The 20,080-nt window shown below is 39.6% G+C and overlaps 1 protein-coding gene across 1 annotated transcript in view; it reads left to right on the forward strand.

Annotated features, from left to right (window-relative positions):
• The window catches only part of LOC127578909 (cadherin-4-like), a 476,299-nt gene that overhangs the window by 377,170 nt on the left and 79,049 nt on the right, over positions 1-20,080 (forward strand). The window contains exons 5-6 of the mRNA XM_052031464.1: positions 2,040-2,195; positions 15,007-15,151. Coding sequence (XP_051887424.1) covers positions 2,040-2,195; positions 15,007-15,151 — 301 coding nt within the window. The remainder of the gene's footprint in view (positions 1-2,039; positions 2,196-15,006; positions 15,152-20,080) is intronic.

The raw sequence follows: 20,080 nt of genomic DNA on the forward strand, positions 1-20,080 counted from the left end.
ATTTCAGCTGGGACACACTTTTTAAAGTCTTCCACTAAAATCAATTCTTTCAATTCATCATAGTCCCTGTCTACATTTTTAGCCATGCACCATCATTCAAAACATAATCTCTTTCCATTGGCAAATTCCTGTACGTCTGATCTGCAGACTTCTTCAGGTCTCTAAATTTCTGCCTGTAAGCTTCAGGTACTAATTCATAAGCCTTCAGCACAGCTTGTTTTACCTTTATATAATCAGCTGCATCCCCAACAGACAAAGCAAAATAAGCTTGTTGAGCTTTACCTTTAATCACACTCTGTAACATAAGAGCCCATCTTTCCTTTGGCCAGTTTGAACTCTCAGCAACCTTTTCAAAATGTTGGAAATACTGATCAACCTGATCTTGCTCAAAAAGAGGGACTAATCGAACCTCCCTACTGGCTATAAAACCATCATCAGAATCAGATTCAGAACTCTTTTGTTTCATTTCTAACTCATGCCGCCTCCGTCTCTCCTTGTCCTCATCCTCCATCCTCTTCAATTCTATCTGGGCATTTATCTTCCTTTGCTGTGCCTCAGCCTCAAACTTCAGCCGAGTTTGTTCTCATTCAGCCTCTATCTTTGCCAGCTGCACCTGGGCCTCAGAAATCACTGGTTCACTCCCAGGAAACTGTTTTAACACCTCCTCCTCAAACACCTCCTTCTCCACATAACGGCCAGCTATCAGTCTCTGAGTATCTGCCTTTCTCATAAATTTCGTTACTGCCTCAAGATTTGGCTCTGCGGCAATTTTCACCAAATCAGGCTTCCTCATCCCTTGCAATCCCACAGGAGTTGGCTTTTTCAAAAATGTATCCATTGTTGCTGGTTTCCACACACACAAACCAATCAAAAAGAATTTTATATGACCGACCACAATCAGTCATCCAAGAAGACCCCAATTTGTTCAAACCCATACCTCTAGTACCAGTCTTGAGTTCGATTTCAGACCACCCTCATCAATCTTGGGATCGATCCCGGACGAGCCCCCAATTTTGTTATGTACCAGCAACAAAAGAAACATGTATAAGTGTTAGAAACTATTTATTAATAACTACTTATGATAATAAGAAAGAAGAAAAAAAAATGTTAGATATTAAACATTAACCCCAAAAACTAAACTCGAAGTGTGTGTGTGGCAAATTCCCAAACTCCAAGTCCAGGACTAGTTCTCAAAGTTCAGTTCAGCAAGCCATAAAGTGAAACGTGAGCAAAGGCTTCTGCAAATCCACCGTTGACTGAAGAGAAGATGTTGAGAAAAAATGGAGAGAAATTACGAAATCCAAATGTTCCATCCACGATGGAACCCATACGACACCTCCACTGATGATCTCCACTGCTTTGTTCCAAAGTATCTGCCACCCCAAAAGGCATTCGAGACATGGCTGTCCACAGAGATACCTGTTTCCTTCTACAGGTTAATGACAAAGTGGACTCCACTGGATCATTCCAAAAATCCATACGTGGATTGTAGTGACAGACACAGTTATTGTTGTTCATCCATCGATACAGAGACCAGCAGGCAGGGTGTCTCTCTCCCTCTTTTTTCTGACTGAACCAAAATGTCAGCACGTCATTATCTCCTGTTGTTGTAATGACGCCACACACGCACACACAAACAACTGTACTATGTCTTAATGGGACATTCACCAAATCACAACCTAATCTGTAACTTTAAGTAATAACCTGTAACCTGTTTGAAATTGTCTGTCAATGTGTGCACACGGTTTGAAATGTTAAAAGTCAAGAGCAACTCCTTACTGACTTGGAAATGGTATATTCCATCCAAATAAATGTTTTGATCAATTTTTTATTGTCTACTTCAGTTCAGTTTATTTCAATTTTCACCAATATTTGCCGGAATTAACCTTTGTTCCTTATTATGTAATTCCATGATATATGATAGAAAGATGCATATTAGAAGTTTTCCAATTGTATCCATTTACTATAGTCTTTTAATTATACAATCTAAAGATATTTTTGATTAACTCTCCACATCTCTCAATGGGTTTTGATTTCAGATTCGCTCAGATAAAGACAGGGATATTCAGATCCGGTACAGTATCACTGGGCCTGGGGCAGATCAGCCACCCATGGAGGTCTTCGGTATTGATCAGGTTGCTGGTAAGATGCACGTCAAAAGACCCCTGGATCGCGAGGACATTGCATCCTTTCATGTAAGAGATCACCCTTTTCGTTTGGCTTTCTTTTTTGTACTCATTGACTAAAAGCTGAAAATGTTGACACTTTGCATTGGAATTGGTATTTCGTTCAGGAAACACATTAATTTTGGAGTGTTGTCAAGAATTCTTGTTATAATTAAACAGTGTTGCATTTAAAGTTGGTGCCAAAGAGGATCCCCTCAAAAACTTCACAAAATTAACTAAAGCTCTAGTGTGAGACAGCACAAGGGTGAAATATGCCCACAAGCAAATGCTAAAATGGCACTTGTGTAACTCCCAAAGTCAATTCAGTGCAGCTTTCAATAGTTTGATATGCAGCAATCAGAGAACTATATCAGCTCTTAAAGGAACATATCACATGGTGGCCAGACAGAGCAACACATATCAGGGCTGCTTCAGGGAAAGGGAGACACTTCCGATGTTCCCTCAAAAACACAATGCAAGTCCTAGTCTGAGATGCATAGTGGGAGGAAGGTGCTGTGCACTTGGGGAATGGGATGAAATGGTTATAGGAGACCAACAAAGCCCACTAAGAAGAATGTGGAGGGTGGTTTCAGGAGGCTCCTCCCTGAACAACATTCCTACGCAATGGAGCAATGTTTAATGAAATTTCATGTCCTCACAATGTACGTCAGGGTCATCTGCAAAACACTGTTTTGAGTGGCAATCCTCACAGAAAACATATTTCAGGTGGAGTTCTGAGTTCTTGAAGCAAAGCACCGTTCACCAAGGAATATGAGATGTGGGAGCAAGTGATTTAATTGGGAATCAGGTATTTGTTCATGTGTTACAGTCAGTGGAGGTGGACCCACAAAGTTGGATGTGAGAGATTTAAAGCATCACCTGAGCTCCCCACCTGAGTATTGTTGCTCTGTACTGGTGATAACAATTGGAGCAGCGAGGTAATTCAAAAAAAGGCTGCTGATGCTGGAAATCTGAAACATGAAATGAAAAGGTTGTGAACACTTTGCTGGTCAGGTAGCATCTGTGGAGAGAGAAACAGAGTTAATGCTTCACTATGAAAACCCCTCTTCTGGAGTGTGGAGAAGATCATGGCTTCTATTTAAAATGGTTATGTGGGTTCCATAGGGGAAAAAATATCTTTCAGGGAGCCCCTAAGGTATGTACTAACAATGCTTTCCTCAACTGGGAGATGAGGATGTGGATACTGAGCAGACACAACCCCTGTGAGCCACCAACTTGCTCCTGCTGTGCTTATGGCCCTGCCTCATGACCCTGAAGTTTGGGTCTTCTTCTGGCTCTTCCTCTGACAGTGGCTGGTAACTTTGGTTTGCTAAGTTGTGCATCATCAAGCACACGATGAAGTCTCTGCCTCTGCTGGGCAGTTACTGCAGTGCACTCCTGGCCCAATGCAGGCAAGAAAGTCTCATCTTGAGGAGATCTGTGGCCTTTTCCAAAACCATTCTAGTACTCGTGTGGCTCTCAATGTATCTCTGCTTGGGTGCTTTGGATGGAGCGCGAATAGGTGGATATAGCCACAGAAGCAGATGATGGCCTTTGTCCTCCAGTATCCTACCCTTAGAGCACTGATTGTCGCTGAGCATATCAGTAGTGCAAACTCTCTCATGTTAAAGGAATCATGGGAGCAAATCCTTCCACAATCCTGCAGCAACCTGCACATTGAGAAAGTGAACACCATTCTCATAAATGTAAAAGTCTGGTTTAATAACAGGAGTCCTTGAGCACACTTTAGTGCAGTCAACGGCTGCCTTACTCATGGAAAGCCAACAGTGCTGGCAGATCCCAGTACCTGTGATGCCATCTGTGCACCACTGAAATAATAGGGGATGTATCATTTCTCCAACAATGCAGTGCCTGAGTAACCTCTCTGATGTAATGGTGAGCAGCAGATTGGTAGATTCAGCAAAGATTTTCTGCGTTCTCTTTGGAAAGATCCAGTGCTGAGGAGATTGAGAGTGAATAAGAAGTCAACACTGATGAAGAGCACAGTCCAGGCTCAACATCATGGTAGAAGGTCCTCCCTATGTATATCACACATCTCATTAATATCAGCCTGGGAAACCCAAGCCTTTGAATAAATTGTTCCTCAGATCTAGGTAAAATGTGTCTCTGGGAGTAAGCTCTTCATTAATGTGCATGCTATGAGGGCTGCAGCCTATATTAAGTGACCAGCCATCACCATTATGATGCTTTGAGTTGTATAGTCTTGCTGGTGGTATCGCTCTCAAAGTGTCTGCTGAATGAATAGCTCAGCAGCTAAGTGCTGGAGAAAGCACTCGCTGTTAATTTAAGCAGGGTCTGTGTACTTTGGAAGGTTTCTGAGCAGCCCACTGTTGGTTCCAAAGCTGCCCTGTAAAGTGTCCAGGTGTCAGGCAATCTTCCCTTTAAGTAGCAAGGAAAATGAAACGTTATGGTGTATGCTCCTGTTTCTATTGAGACTGTTCCATGTTGGTTGTTATGTGGAGCTTTAACCTCTGATTCATGTTGGTACAAGTAGAAACACATGAATTGCAACCGGTGGTGTCCTTAGGTGCACACTACATGCTGGGGAAAGGAATGACATAATAATGTGGAACACAATCAGAAGTGCCCGGTCTGATCACTGGAATGATCCACTCCGAGTGAGGTTGAATTTTGCGTCATTGGTGCCTAAAATAAGTGCCATGCAGTTCAGTTTCCAGCCTTTTATTCAAAAAATAGTGCAGTAGTTGGACTACTGCTGAAAGAAGAGCAGTTTGATTTTTGAAAATGGTCATGTTGTTGGTTTTCTGTACGAGTGTTGCAGGTGGCTTTTCATTTAGGCTACTTTTGAATATAGACAAAACTTATTATGGAGATACTTAAAGTACGAGATATTATGGAATGCATGACTGGAATTAGCAATATTTGTGAATGGCCTAGTTGTAGAAGGAAAGGTGAATGAATGGATGCGAGGAAAGAACAGGTAGGTGGGTTCAAACTCGTGAGTGTGGAGCATGAGTACCAATACTGCTCATGAGGCTAAATGATCTATTTCCATGATGTAATGATTATGCATTCTAGGAATGTTTGCCATTCAGCTTTGGCACAATGCAGTGTGTGTGCAAAAGGATAATGATTGTGTACAGTGCTTCAAGTGGTATCTCCTAAAGGATGAAGCGCTGACACTTGAACCAGAAGGAACAAACACCAGGTAAAAAGAGTTTGCAAAAATGAGTGACATGCTTACCATTGACTTGGCCCTAAAGTTGGCAAATACATTCTGCATTTGCAGCAAGGTAGAAAGGCTAGGTTAGCCTCATGGTTCGATTGTAAAGACTCTCCACCGAGCAGGCACTTGCACTTCTGTTACAGATTAATCACGAGTCCTAATAAACAAAGCCAAACTTCCTTGGTGCACCTGACTCAGTAGTAATTCCTACACCAGATCTAAAAGGAGCAATGTTGCCCATATGTTTTTACTCTGCATTTGTGAGTAATTATTCTACTTTTTGGCCACAGCCATAATTTGGCTTTTAACGTTCAAACACATTGCTGGATCAGCTCTTGCCCTGCCAGATTTTCTGACAGTTAATCAAGCATTTTTTGGACTAACTTGAAGGGCAAACTTTTTATGTGTATGTAATCTATTTAGATTAAAAGGAGTGCACAAATCAATAGACCTATATCTGGCAGAAAGAATCAACAATACCCCATTTTTGCCACCGACACAAAATAACAATAATGGTGCAGTGTTTAGAAAATGATCTGTTGGTTTAATATCTTAACATTTATTTTCATTAGGAGAAGGTTGTGGATTTCAACGCAGCTTTTTGAGTGTCAGGGGAGAGCATTGTAATAGAATCGAATATAATTTCATTGAAGAGGAATGATGCAGGCGTGTAGATATGGAAAAATGGACTGTGAAATACGGGATGGAATAAATATAGTGAGCCAACTGAGATGCATAAAATTACAGCTAACAGATAGTGCTGGAAATAGTAATCGCACTAGCATCATTGAGTTGGTGCTCTTGATTTGCAAGATACACCTGTGCCTTAATACACAAGGAAAATTAAATTAAGGAGTGGCTAGCCCCTCCAAGCTGCATGTGGCGCCTTCCCCTCCCCCCACCCCACCCCCCGATAGACTGTGACCTCCATGTTCCCCCTCCCCCACCCCGCTGACCTTGTGCCTTCCTGCACTTCCTGCAGTAATTCCCAACTGCACCCCCCCTCCCCACCCAACACACACACACACACACACACTCTCTCTCTCTCTCTCCCTCTCTCCCTCTCTCTCTCTCCCTCTCTCTCCCCCCCTCCCTCCCCCGGCCTCTAGTCCCAGCATTGGTCAAGCCTGGCTGCAACATCAGGGGAATCCATGAGCAAAGTAGGGCAGTAGATGTTGTAGGCCTTTGACAAGGTCCCACATGGTAGGCTGATCTGGAAGATTAGATCACGTGGGATCCAGGGTGAGCTAGACCAATTGGATACAAAACTAGCTTGGTGGAAGGAGATGGAGGGTGGTGGTTGAGGCTGGTTTTGCAGATTGGAAGCCTGTGGTGTGCCACAGGGGTCAGTGCTGTTGACAAGAAATGGACACAAAATTGGTTTGACAAAAATACTGTTGCCTATTGCCAGCTTATGTCTGGGTCCCCTCCTCTCACCTCATCTTCACCTGCTTCTTGGAACCTCCGAAGACCTTCCCAGATCCTCTGCATCACCCTAACCAGCACACCAGCTCCCCTACCAATTCCACACAGGCAAGTGTATAGAAATAGCCAGAATTCTTCAGGACCTGACCCGTGAGTAACATCAGCTGGCCATATGGTGGAGGCAGCTCATCTGATTCCTTCAGCTGATGCCAACCTTCTACCAAATCAGCCTGACGTAAATTTTCCACTTGGACACAAATAAACATTTTACCTTAAGTTTACAAAGCTCAGATGTTAATAGAAATAAAGCACAATCAACAGCAACAGGGATAATATTCCATGACTGAGTAAAGCCCTAAGCTGTGAATTGTAAACATTAAGTCGATGTGACATCCCATTACATATTTTGCTTTCGATTTGCAAACGGTGTGGTACAGTGACAAGTTAAGCTACAAGGAAGCTTCTGAAACATAATAAAATTGGATTTTTGCATTAAGATGTGGAGAGACCTTTCTTCAAAATATCCTTAACAACTAATGTTAAAGATTTTATACCACAATCTTTTCAAAACATTTAAAGGATGAAAATGGAACCACAATGAATAAAATTGCAAAAATAAAACACATTTTCAGACCTGAGAATAGCATGAATGAGTTTTTTGGTCTGGACGTGTCTTTGGGGACCAGACAGTATATGTGCTAATCGAGCTGTGATGCTCCTCCTTTGACACCATTTTGCACATCAGAAATAGACCCAATAGTGCCTTTGATGCAATCACTTCAGTCCTCATACCCTTGCCACTTACTGGCATCTTGAGAAAGGGTTTTATTAAGTTAACTGACAAGTTTCAGAAGAAAAGCCTGTTCTCCATCTGAAATGGATATCAGAGGCAAAGGAGCACATCTGATCTTGACAGTGAATTGATTATCATCCAGTTTGTCCGTGTAAATCAATTTAAAGGGATACTCTGCCAGCATAAGGAACCTCAGAGCTGACTGCAGGTTGCTCACATCGCTTTCGAAGCTTAGAGCTTGCGAGAGCTAACAGGAGCTTTTTATTCATTTGATGGATGCAACGGCAATGATGCTCTTTGCAGCACTCCAATCCTAGAGCAGTGATTATGGCCATGGCTGACCAATCAGCAGTGGGGTAGGTTGTGAGGCGAGAGTGGAGATTGGAGATCTAGGGGTAGGAAGCAAAGATATGTTCTAAGAGCTGCATCATTGTTATAATTATTAAGCAGTCCCTCGGGATCAAGGATGACTGGCTCCCACTCCAGTTTTGAGAGTTCTGAGATGGCTACTGAGGCCAATGTGGGGACTACATACTTGCATAAATGGGGCAGGTGATGGCTGATGAGGTGGGTGAATCAGTAGTTTGTGAGGTAGTTGTTTCCTTCTGCAGCTTACATACTCGATACCATCCCGATTACCCCTTCTGCACTTTAAGCAATCGTGGGCCAGAGATTTCCGGAAGTCAGTGGGAATGTTGCATTTCTTCAAGGAGGCTTTGAGCACATCCTTGAATCTTTTCTTCTGTCTGCTTGGTAATGTCCTCCCATTATAAAGCTAGGAACAGCTTATTAGTTTTGGGAGTCTTATGTCAGGCATGCTAGCCCAGTTTAGCTGACTGGGTGCAAGTAGGGTCCCAGTACTGGGGATGTTGGCCTGGGAAAGGGCAGTGACATTGATATGCATATCCAGGGAACATGGAGGATTTTAAGAGACGGCACTGATGGTATTTTTCCAGTACCTTGAGATGCCCACTGTAGGCAATCTAGGTCTCAGATGCATAGTGGATGGCTGGGATCACTGCTGCCCAATAGACCATGAGTTTTTGTCTGCCTTCACTGAGAGAAGGCTCCTGTGACGTGAAAAGTGGTCCACGTTTTCCAAGTTGGGCAGTGTTGTGCAGCAGGGACAGGTTAGTCGAGATCAAGCTGCAGTATGCAGATGTCACTTGTGTTTGCGTGTGATCAGAGGGGAAACTAAGACATGAGAGAGGATGGGCTCACCACCTGCAGAACAGAGCAAAGAGCTTTCTCCCACCGATATGCGCTCCACCTGGATCTCTCTGAAAAATGTATTCACAGCTTCAGGTCTTCCAAAGTTGTGTCGTGGTTGCTATGGGAATACCCATGGGAAGACTTGGATGAGTTGGGCGGAGTGGCCTGTTTCTATGACCTTTGGCCATGCTGTAGTGCTTGAATTGTTCTCTCCATTGAGTTCAAGATCATTTTGATTTTCAACAGCCTCTCCACTGGATCTTTCAAAGTGACCACAGCAGAACTCTCTTGTGTGTCATAGATTGCTGCTCATTGGTGCATTGAAAAGGTCTGTGTTCGTGGAGAAATTATTTTGTTTGTTGTGCCTTCAGGGCAAAACAGGTGGCACCTCAGGTACTGGGATTTTCCCAGAAGTGCAAGTAGTGAGTACCTGCACTTTGTGTACCCAGAGTTCTTTCTGAGCTATATGCAGAGAGGGGTCTTCTTTTATTGAGAAACATTAAACACAGTCTAGTCAATGCACAGAGAGGAATATTGGTTATCAAGGATCAGATGCTTGGTTCTGAATTATCATTTTTCCTTCATTTATTTAAATGAAAAGGAAATCAGATGGATTCTCCTATCAGCAATTGGTGTCATTTCCATCAGTATATTATAAACAATGTTGAAGGAATAATACACATTCGAAAACGTCCAGAGTTTTAGATTTTGGAGAAACTGCTACGTTGCAAATATATAGATAGTTTTTTTTTAATCTCCATCTGCATTGAATGTCTCTTGTCAGTAGCTCAATCATTGTAAAAATTTAGCAAAATGTCAAAAGATGCAAAATGGTGGGTGTGTTTAACCTCATCCCACCTGACTAACAATGGAAAATGTGTTTGGACTGTGAAAACATTAATCTCTAGAAATGTGTGCACAAGTGGAAAAACTTAATGAAGTTAGGTACTTCTGCTCGGAAATGATACAGAAAAGGAATCATTTTAAGAATTTATTTGCATAAATTTCCATATTTGTTGCAGTTCATTTATAATTGGAGTAACACCTTAGCTTCTCAAGTACCGATTGATGGGTAGGAGTAATTGAAGAGAAAAGCCTGAGTGAAGTTGGTGCTCAGAGAATGCTGCACCAACAAAATGAGGATCATTTGTTTTCAGCTGTACCTGCAGTATGATTAATACATTTTATACACTGCTGGGATTGCTAAAATTATTAGGTAATTTATTGCTTTGAACTCACGATAATGGGAGGCAATAATATCTTATTTTTGTAATGTAAACTTTATATAAAGGCACTGAACTTCCCTTGAGCAGCAAGCCTCCCAACCAAAACAAACTCCTACCCATTAGGTCCACACTTCAAGTGTCCAACAGAAACAAAGGCCTTGCAGAACATTGAGCCTTTTAATATAAGTAGCAAGCTCCACACACAAATGCTATAACAGTTGGTTTAGCCGCTCTCCTAGGATTATCAGCTGTCAAATTTGTCCAGGTTTGAATGCTTGTGAATATCTCCTACGGTCATAAACACTGAAAAACATGCAAAATTAGCCATACTGTTTAAAAAAAATGAAAAATTATAATGCGTGGAAAACACAAAATAAATTTTAGAAGCAATAAATTTATGTTATCTCAATTAATTAAAAATATTCCAAACTACCTAACCTGGCTCTCCTTCACTGCTGAATCTGAACAAGATGTAGCCAGGCATAGTTCAGTGGACAGATTCCCCAGCACAACTGCTGAAAAACTGCGGGAAGTTAGTGTTGCACCTCAGAATGCGTAAGGAATGACAACAGTGAAGACCTTTTCGGGATTTTAGGGTTTTGCTTTCACATATGCTTGTGCTCAAATCCTGAATTTCATTAGTAATGTGGAGAAATGCCACTATTTCTCAGGAAAATCAGAACCAATGAGCCCTATCTTTACAGGGGTAGTGCAATGCATGGGATGTATTCATGAAGCAAAGACCTTATGATTAAATCGGTAGCAATGTTAAAGTAAAATCATTGTGAGGTATGTTTCTCCTGTGCATTTTGAAGGATGTCGTGATTTATATCACTTTATTTAAGAGCGTTGCTGAATATTATTCTGTTGTAAAATTTCTCAGTTTTTTATACATTGATTATCTCGCAAAAATTTATTTTGTAATATTTAAATTATTATGATGCTGTTTGTTCTTGAAAGTAAATTTCTTAACTTGTATTTTAGTTTGGAAGCACCCATTTTCATCACCATTTAGGAGCAAAGTAAGAAGCAGGGAATGCTGAATGAATTAAAATGATTATTGACATTGCTGAATTATATTCTCCATTCGGTGGCATTTAAAAACATTGACCACAGTGTTACAGACAGCAACAATATAGCCCCAAATTTAGGCCGCCATCTCTAACATAAGCATAAACATATCATATAGTTTTCAGTCAGACTTTTCATTGTGATAACTTCACCATTGTTTAATAGTTTGCATTTGAGGATGATCAACTTGACTGTTCAACTCAAAATATGGACTTTTTTTTTGGTATCAATGTGTGTGTGATCACAGCCAAGCCTCTGGATTCCTGGGTATCCCTGAATGTTTACTTAATGGCTCCAGTAACTTAATGCTTTATTAGGTGTTCACCAAAATCAGTACACAACTTCCTCTCATCTTTGACTGTGTATTCAGGTAAGACATCCAAAGAACTATGAACATCAATAACTACTGACATGTCACTTCAGTAACTTAAGATTGTGAGACTTCTGTTTATCAAAAGCTACATTTTTTGTGAAGATGGTTTGATGGGAGCTAGTCATATGTAAACAGACTTGTCTTCAAAAGAAGTTAGGAAAGTTCAACAAGAATTTCACGAAGTTTGAAGCAGCGTTCCTTTATGCTGTTTACATTTTATAGCATTTTGTTTTTGTTCACCTCATCTCACTTCAAGGTTTCATTGCATCATTGAGCAGGTTCTGTTAATCAGGATTCAGGAAGAGATGGGTGAATGCATGTTGTGTGCCTTGGCCTTGCTCTGTTTTCCTCCCCCGTCCCTGCTGGCAGGGAAGTGAATGGAAGTGCTGCTAAAACTCCACAGACATGTGCAAACAAAGGTCCAAAATCTACAGGCAATAGTACTGCCAGTCATCAGTTTGAGAGGTTCCTGGTGTCAGGATTTGTGAAGTTTTAATGGTTGATGAACCATTCAGGTTAAAGAACTTTACTGTAACAGTACAGGGAGTACATTTTAATTAACATTTTAAAAATTAGGCTAATTGCTAAACAAAGATTAAAAAAAAACACACAATTAGAGAATGAAAAATAATCCATAAACAATTTAAAGAAGTTATTTTAATATCCCTTATACTTTGAAGTATGTAAAGAAGTTATAGTATGTAAGCTATGAAGTTGGCTGGCTGTCACTACAACTCTGCATACCATTCAAAACACCCTTTGTCTCCTTTAACTAAGTGTAGAATTTTAAGAAATTTTATGATGGGATTACATTGTTAATGCCTTAAGTTCTTGCCAGTCATTAGCCTTTATTCCATTGGAGAAGACTACAAATAGAAACACCCATAAAGAGGTGGTGAAAACTGACAGGATTTCCACCTTAAACTACACTAACATGAAATCGCAAAGCTGCTTTTAGTTTCATCCACAGTTTTGTCATTGTTACTAATGCAATGTCTTGACAATCATTTCCAACACACTTTCACTGGTTTGATAGCAAAGCTGGAGCAGCATTGTGAAAATCCATGATCCAAGTGACAGTACCCCAGGCTGCTATTTTATTGCCATACATCTTGGAGGCTGGGATTTTTGCTGAGCAAAAGTCTTTCAAATGGTGCCAGCATTGTGCAATAAGCACAATTTTTTTCCAATTCACAAGGTAAGTGTATAGCACCTTTCCAGATCACACAAATTGGGCCTCTATCGAATATATTCCTGTTTTAATGATCTGTCATGTTGATGATGTTTTTGCAACTTTGCAACTTTTGCATATATATTTTTGTTACAGACATGGAATCAGAAGTAGTCCATTTAGCCTCCTCAGATGAGTTGTATTTTACTTAAGCTCATGGATGATCTTTGACCTAATTCCACATACCTGTCCTTGAATCAACGCCTAGTAATTGCTCCACAACATCTCTTTTGCTACTTAAACAGCACTCTGGGTTACCCTGACGCTGCTGGTGAGAGTTGCATAAACAACAGTGGAAAGGTTCACATTTTAGTGTTATTGGATTTCCCTGTGAAATGCAGTATTAAAACTGACATTCTCAGTTTCAGTGTGGCCTTCCCCCTTTTGGTGTTTTGCAAGTTCTCACAGTTGTCATCACGTTGGTACAATTTTTGCAGCCACATTAAAGGGATGTATTACAATACAAGCAATGCTACTTTGGCTACAGGAGAATTGTGCTACTTAATGAATGGATGCTGTAATGACAGGAGGTATGTGGAAAGTTTAAAGGGATTTGGACAGGCTGATAGTGAACAGTGTCTGCAGGAGGCCTTTTTTTGAGCAATGGGAGCATTGAGACCATCTAGGATAGCAATGTCTGCAGGAAGCATTTCCCTTTTTTGAAGGAAACTGCTGAGACCCTCATGACACTCATGGCAAGCGATTTCCAAGAAGATCTCTGAAGGACAAATGTAGTCTTTGTACGCCAATATGTTGGAGCAGCCTGCAATACAGACAAATGACCATGCCCACTCCACTTGCTCATTTTGGACTGAAGGAAAATTAGATCAACATAGTGGCACCATTTGATTGATCCAAGCATATTGAAATAAGACAAATTCCTAGCTCATCATGTCCAATGTGTGCAATCATCTGAGGAGTACTTTTATTATTATTGAGTTAGGTGTCTGCACACCAGATGGCACTATCCCAAATACGACAATATGTTCAGTGTCAGTAGAACAGTGTGCAAAAGGTCCTAGTGTCCTGAAGTTATCACAGCAGTGAACTCTCCTCTAGGAAACTAAGTGGCCATGACCTTCACGGGCAAAGCATTGAAGGGATTGAAGTTGTATTTAAGGTCATAGTTGTGACACAGATCTCAATGAGGAGAAAGAATGCAGTTTAAGTGTTGGCCCTGCTTTAGGGGAGACAGGGTTAGCAAAGCCTTGGTGATCTACGAGGAAATAAGAATGGCTCTTTGTTTTAGATTAGTGAGGTTGAAAATCTCAGTGTCTGCTAATTTTGCATTTTGCACCACCATTAAAGTAATTTGGAGGTGTTTAATGTTGGGAAAAAAACATACCAGATGGAGAGAAAATCCCACCCAAAACTGAACAAATTACACTATCCACAGAGGTGCACTGAACCACTGACTACAACTTTGAGATTTTGGTGTTAAACTGTGCACATACAAAATGTTGAAGTTTCTGTCAGTTTCATTGAATAATGAAGATAAATTCCAGAAAACTTGGCATCAGTACTGCAGTTTGAGTTGGTTTTATATTGTTATATTTTCCTTGAACTCTCCACCAATTAAAAAGAGTTCTTCATTTCCTCCTGTCAGTATGCAGTGCACTCAGTTCACTAAATTGGTTAATCCAGACAAAGTAGAGTTCATCAAACTGGAATCCACAGTTACTTTCACATTAACTATAATATTCCTGAGAGAATCCATGATTCCAGCTCCATCCTCTAAATAGGGGAACCTCTACGGTACAATTTCCTGGTTAAAATGCCTAAATTTTTTTGTTGGTTCCAAAGGATGTTTTGGGGAGGATCAAATGGAATAGATTCGAATCAGTAAAATACTTATTTAGGACTAATAGCATGAAAATCTTGCTTACACCAAGTAATCAGTTCGTGACATAGCACAGAAATGAAAAAGTACAAGTGAAAACCTTGGAATCAATTAATAATCAACTGCTTGCTGCAATGAAGGCTGAATGGGATTTTACTGGGTGGTCTTCATTCAGACAGTCTTCTTCATTTCTAATCATCTAATTATATAATTTGTACCAGATTATCAAGAATGGGTGTAAATCTATAACAATTCTCACACTGGAATAGGTTCTTGTGATTCTTCTAGCATATTGTCATATGTGGTTTCAGGACATTTCCTGTGAGGCTTATAATAGATAATAACATCCATCACTGATTCATGATGTTTGGTACCTCTTGTGTGAAATGGTCTTTTGGGATTTGTTCAGCTGTACAAGTTACATAAATAGTTTTGACCATATCTTGGTTTCTATGTTTACAGCTGAGAGCACATGCAGTTGACATGAATGGAAACAAGGTGGAAAACCCAATTGACCTTTACATCAATGTTATTGATATGAATGATAACAGACCGGAGTTTCTGAACCATGTATATAATGGGAGCGTGGCTGAAGGATCAAAGCCAGGTAAAAGGAGAAATATTTTAACTGAACTATGATCCACAGCTCTGCATAATTTGTCATTGTTGTCTGAAAGGCTTTAAATATTAACTACCCAGGTTATCGCCTTCATTTATCTTCTCTATGTTCGGGGTAATACATGACTTTTATCACCTTGATTCATTTAACTTGGCCTTGTGAAGAAGAAATAAAACTTATTCATTACTACTTTAAGTATTAAACGTTCAAGATCAATAAAAAATTTTTAAAAAAGCTCTATCTCTTCATTGTGTAGTACAAGAGATCTTCAACTGTGAAAGTAGGTAAGAAACTGTAAAACAGTTAATCTATTCCATGGAGAAATGAAACAATTTATTTACGGATTTTAGCACATCGAAAGACTTTTTTGTTTTGAGTTATATGTAAATTCATGTGGTGATGTATTTATTTAGAGCATAGAAACTGCATTTCATATATAATATGAAATATATATAATGCCCTGAATTTCAGTGTTTATGCCTTATGCTAACTTTTTTCCATGCCTTTCCCCCACTTCACCCACTCCTGGCAATAGGTCCATTTAGGCCTTCTTGGCCTCCCTAACCAGCTTACCCTTGAATGCATCTCAACTACTCCCAACAGTATGAGTTGCACTTTCTACCCACATTCTGAAAGAAGAATTGTTTTGGCTTCCTCATGGGAAATTAGCTACTGTTTTTCTTTTATGTTCCCTGGTTCCAGTGTCATCTATAAGAGGAAACATCTCAACTTTTTCCCCTTTGAAGCCTTTCATTATCTCGAGGACCTCCATTAGCCCACTTGCTGATTCATAGTTGTGCACTACATTCGGTTTAAAATAAGAAAACAGAAAAGTTGGAAAAATATTGGACTGTGACTCTTCAGATCCAAAATGTTGACTGTTTCTCTTTCTACAAATGCTGCCTGACCCTCCGAGTTTTTCAGTATTTTCTGTTTATTTTTCAGATTTCCAGCATTTGAAATGTTTTTTTATTATTTTCCCATTTAGTTTGGTTACTGAAAATGTCACGAACCAGCAACAAAAGAAACACACTGAGCATGATTCAGTGTTAAAAACTATTTTATTAATTACTACTTATGATAATACGTAAAATAAAAGTAAAAATGTTAGTATGTTAGAATTCAAAAATGTTAAACCTTGAACGTTAACCCCAAAACTAAACTCCTCGTGTGTGTGCGTGGCAAAGTCCAAAACTCCCAGTTCCGGAATGGTTCTTAAAGTTCAGTTCTGCAAGCCATAAGGTGAAACATGAGCAAGGGCTTCTTCAACAACCACCGTTGTCAGAAGGTAAGACGTAGATGTAGAAAAACATAGAGAGAGTACATACGAAATCCAAATGTTCCACGATGGAACCCAAATGACACTTCAGTGTTTACTCGGTAGTGACTTCCTCACCCCGAAAAGCATCCGAATCGTGGTCATCCACACACACAAATACCTGTTTCCTTCTACAGGTCAGCAACAAAGTGAACTCCACCGGATTACTTCCAACTTCCATACATGGATTTCAGTGGCAGACACAGTTATTGTTTCTCATCCATCGATAGAGAAAACTAGCAGGCTGGTGTCTCTCTCCCTTCTCTCTCTCTCTCTCTCTCTCTCTCTCTCCCTCTTCTTCTAACTTCTTCAACAACGTCATTACGTCCTTTATCTTCTATTGACGTAAGCACGCCCCACACACACAAACACACACACTCTCTATCTTAAAGGGACTTTCACTGAGTCCGTAACAAAAACAATATTACAAGCAAAAACACTGACTTATTATATTATATATGTTTTTGATTTTCAGCTCCCCATTCAACTTGCAAGTAAATATGTTGTATAGAGAATCAATTTCTATACATTTTCAATTGGAGATGCAAATCTGGAACTTGTTTTGTGCCACTTTTATGACAAAAAGGCTGTGCTGTAGATTACACTAATGCTGTTTGCAAAGGTTGCAAAAGAATTTCAGTTGCTAGCATTGTTGGATTTTTTTGTTCAGCACATTCGCTGTTAATGTATTGCATGCTTCACACATGTCATCTTGTAACTCAGCTGGTGCAACCTCTGCAGCCATTTCTTAAAAGGATGTTGAGACAACACTTTCCAAGCTAAGGGGTTGTTGCTGCTTAATGCTGCTTAATTGTGGGAGAATGTACCCAGGGTTTTAGAGGTAGTAGGACAGGTTATTCAAGAACTTTGCCAGTAGGAGGCATGTTCTTTGTTCAAGGGATGCATGAAGTTCTTCCAGGCCACAGCAAGGGGCTTCTGGCAAGAAATCGGGAAGCAGGTCTCAGTGAGGATACAAGTGCAATTTCTGAATGCTTGTACTTGGAAAATGTGTATGGTTGGCAAATTCCCATTTCCACTCGGTCTGGCAGAAGGAAAATTAGATGAAGATGCCCATTCTTGAGCATGAAGTTTGAGTGAACACCCTGAATGTACTAATGAGTTGCTGTGAAGGTCAGCAATAGCACTCTGATATGATCCTGAAGCTAGGAAGCTGAGAATGATCATAACTTTCACCTACATGGGCAGTCAAGTCAGTGTGAAGTTATATTTAAGCTTGCAATAGGTCACACATCTCATTGAGGATAAAAATTGTAGTTTGGATATTGGTTCATTAGTAGCACCATGTCAGCAGAGCTGATTTTAAAAAAAGGCTGTTTTCAGAGTGAAAATTATAATTTTTCAGAACCAACAAATTTTGCACATTGCTTGACAGGTGGTGTTACTTGGGGCAGTTTTATATCAGAAAGAAGGTGCCAGGGAGAATGAAAGCCCTGCTAAAAATGAGGAGTCAAATTTCCTAACGGTGCTAATGAACACAGAAATTTGTGCAAAATTATTCTTCTCTGATTAACCCCGTGTTCACAGCACACCACTAATTTTCCTTGGAGTTATCTGAATGAATTTCTGGACTGCAGGCCTTTGTCTGTACTTTGGACTTGATATAAATTCCATTCTGAACCAAACAACCCACGTGTATTTCTAATGCAGGGAAAGGGATGTCAGCTTGGAGTCTGATGCACTTTTATGCAGTGATTGAGGTATTGTTGCCTGTTTATAGTCTTGATTTCTTTAGAAGTTTGAGTGAATGATCCATATAAAAACACCTGCAGCCCATTGAGGTGCTGGAAGAAGTTAATACCAGAAGATTAATTATAGCCCTGATCCAAATCCAAAACAAACCTTATCAGGAGGCATAAATCATGGGATCACATTAGGCAAATCAATGTCTAGCTTTGCCAAGAGCGTTTTTTTTTTCCTATTTATTTTATTTGGAGAACAGCTTCTGCAGTTAGAGAGAAAGATAAATTAGCTAATATAGGCAAATGTGCTTTTAATTGCCTGAAATGTACCTTTGTAAGCTGATGGGAGGGTGTTAAATTTGCAGTGTTAAATCTTGTTTAAGTTAAAGATACATAAATGTTCAGCAGTAGTATTGTTTACTTTAATGATACAAATTTTATTTATCTCCTCTTGCAACTTGATTGTATTTTGAGCCTTTTAAGAAAGCATGCAGCTTCCAAAGAGGCATCAAGCCACTTCTTGTGTAAGAATCACAGTATATAGTTAGTCAAATATAAAAGTTTTCCAGCACAATAAGTTTTCATATGATGAATCAAGTTTTCCATAACAATGAACTGTAAGGCACACAACAGCATTAATTTGAGCTAATTTCCCGACGAATCACCAAAATAGTGTGTGAAGTCACTAACTCATGTGAGACTCAATGCTGTTCAGTGAGCTGCATGGTAACAGTACTTCTTTATTTTGCAATTGATTTGTGGTCTGCTTTATTTCAGTATTTGTTTTATCGTATGTTTTTCCTGAGAAAATTTCGAAGGGGTTTTAAAAAAAGCACCATGATGAGGGTTTGTCAGTTGCCTGTTCTAGTGTGGCTAATTTCCATCTGGAGCCATTACCAAAATTACTTTTTAAATATTTATACACAATTAGATGCAAACAAAGCAGCTCCCTTTGGCCTTCACTTTTGCAAAATCGACATTAGGGAGGACATGAGCGAATACTTTAATTTTGTACAGATTAATTGGTGGTCTCTAATGCTATAAATATACTACATATTTTTAAACAAGACTAAAGGAAAAGTTTGCTCAAAAGCAACTTTGATTATAAGATTCTGCTCAATTATTTCTCCACCCATTTTCACTTCCATTGTCCTCTCCTGTATCTGTATCTTCCTTACTGGTCTGTTTTTATTGACTGACCAGCCATAACTACCTCCTTCCTTTTTCATTCCTGTTTTCCACCTCTCTGGACTGATCTCCTCATGACAGTAAATCAAACATGTTTGAACACCTGTGACAAATATGTCAATAGCAATATGTCAATCTTCATGCTACCAGATAAACTTTTAATTAATTTGTGTTCAATTTTGGAAAGCAGAGTCATGGGATCAAAGTGAGCTTGGCCCCAACTGAAAAATAGCCAAGGAATTCACAAATATTAACTGTGGCTGTTTGGGCTTGTAGAGAAATCACAAAGCCCTATCAAATATTTAGTCGCTTTTAGTTCAATGTTACTTGAAAAGCACTATCCTTATATTGAATCCTATGAATTTAACAGCCTTGAACTGCATTCATTTTCAGAAGAAAGCTCCTAGACTCTGACACATTGCTGATGGTGTCACATAAAATTATGGACTACCTCTTGTCTGATGCAATGATAAATCATTATCCAAATTACATTTGCAATGTTCATATATTGTGTTTTAAGCTTACAAACTAAAAGCATTTGCTGGTCAAAGCAATTTTGTTATTTTAAATTTATGAATACATTGCAGCTGTTAATTTTGTCTTCATTGCATTGTACAATTGGGATTTCATTTTATCTTCATTAGAACTCAGAATTCAAACTGCAGATTTTTGTGTTTTTGTTATATCTATCAATAGAACTGAGTAAATGTT

The sequence above is a fragment of the Pristis pectinata genome, chromosome 16 (genome assembly GCF_009764475.1).
Source record: "Pristis pectinata isolate sPriPec2 chromosome 16, sPriPec2.1.pri, whole genome shotgun sequence".
In the NCBI taxonomy this organism is placed as follows: Eukaryota; Metazoa; Chordata; class Chondrichthyes; order Rhinopristiformes; family Pristidae; genus Pristis; species Pristis pectinata.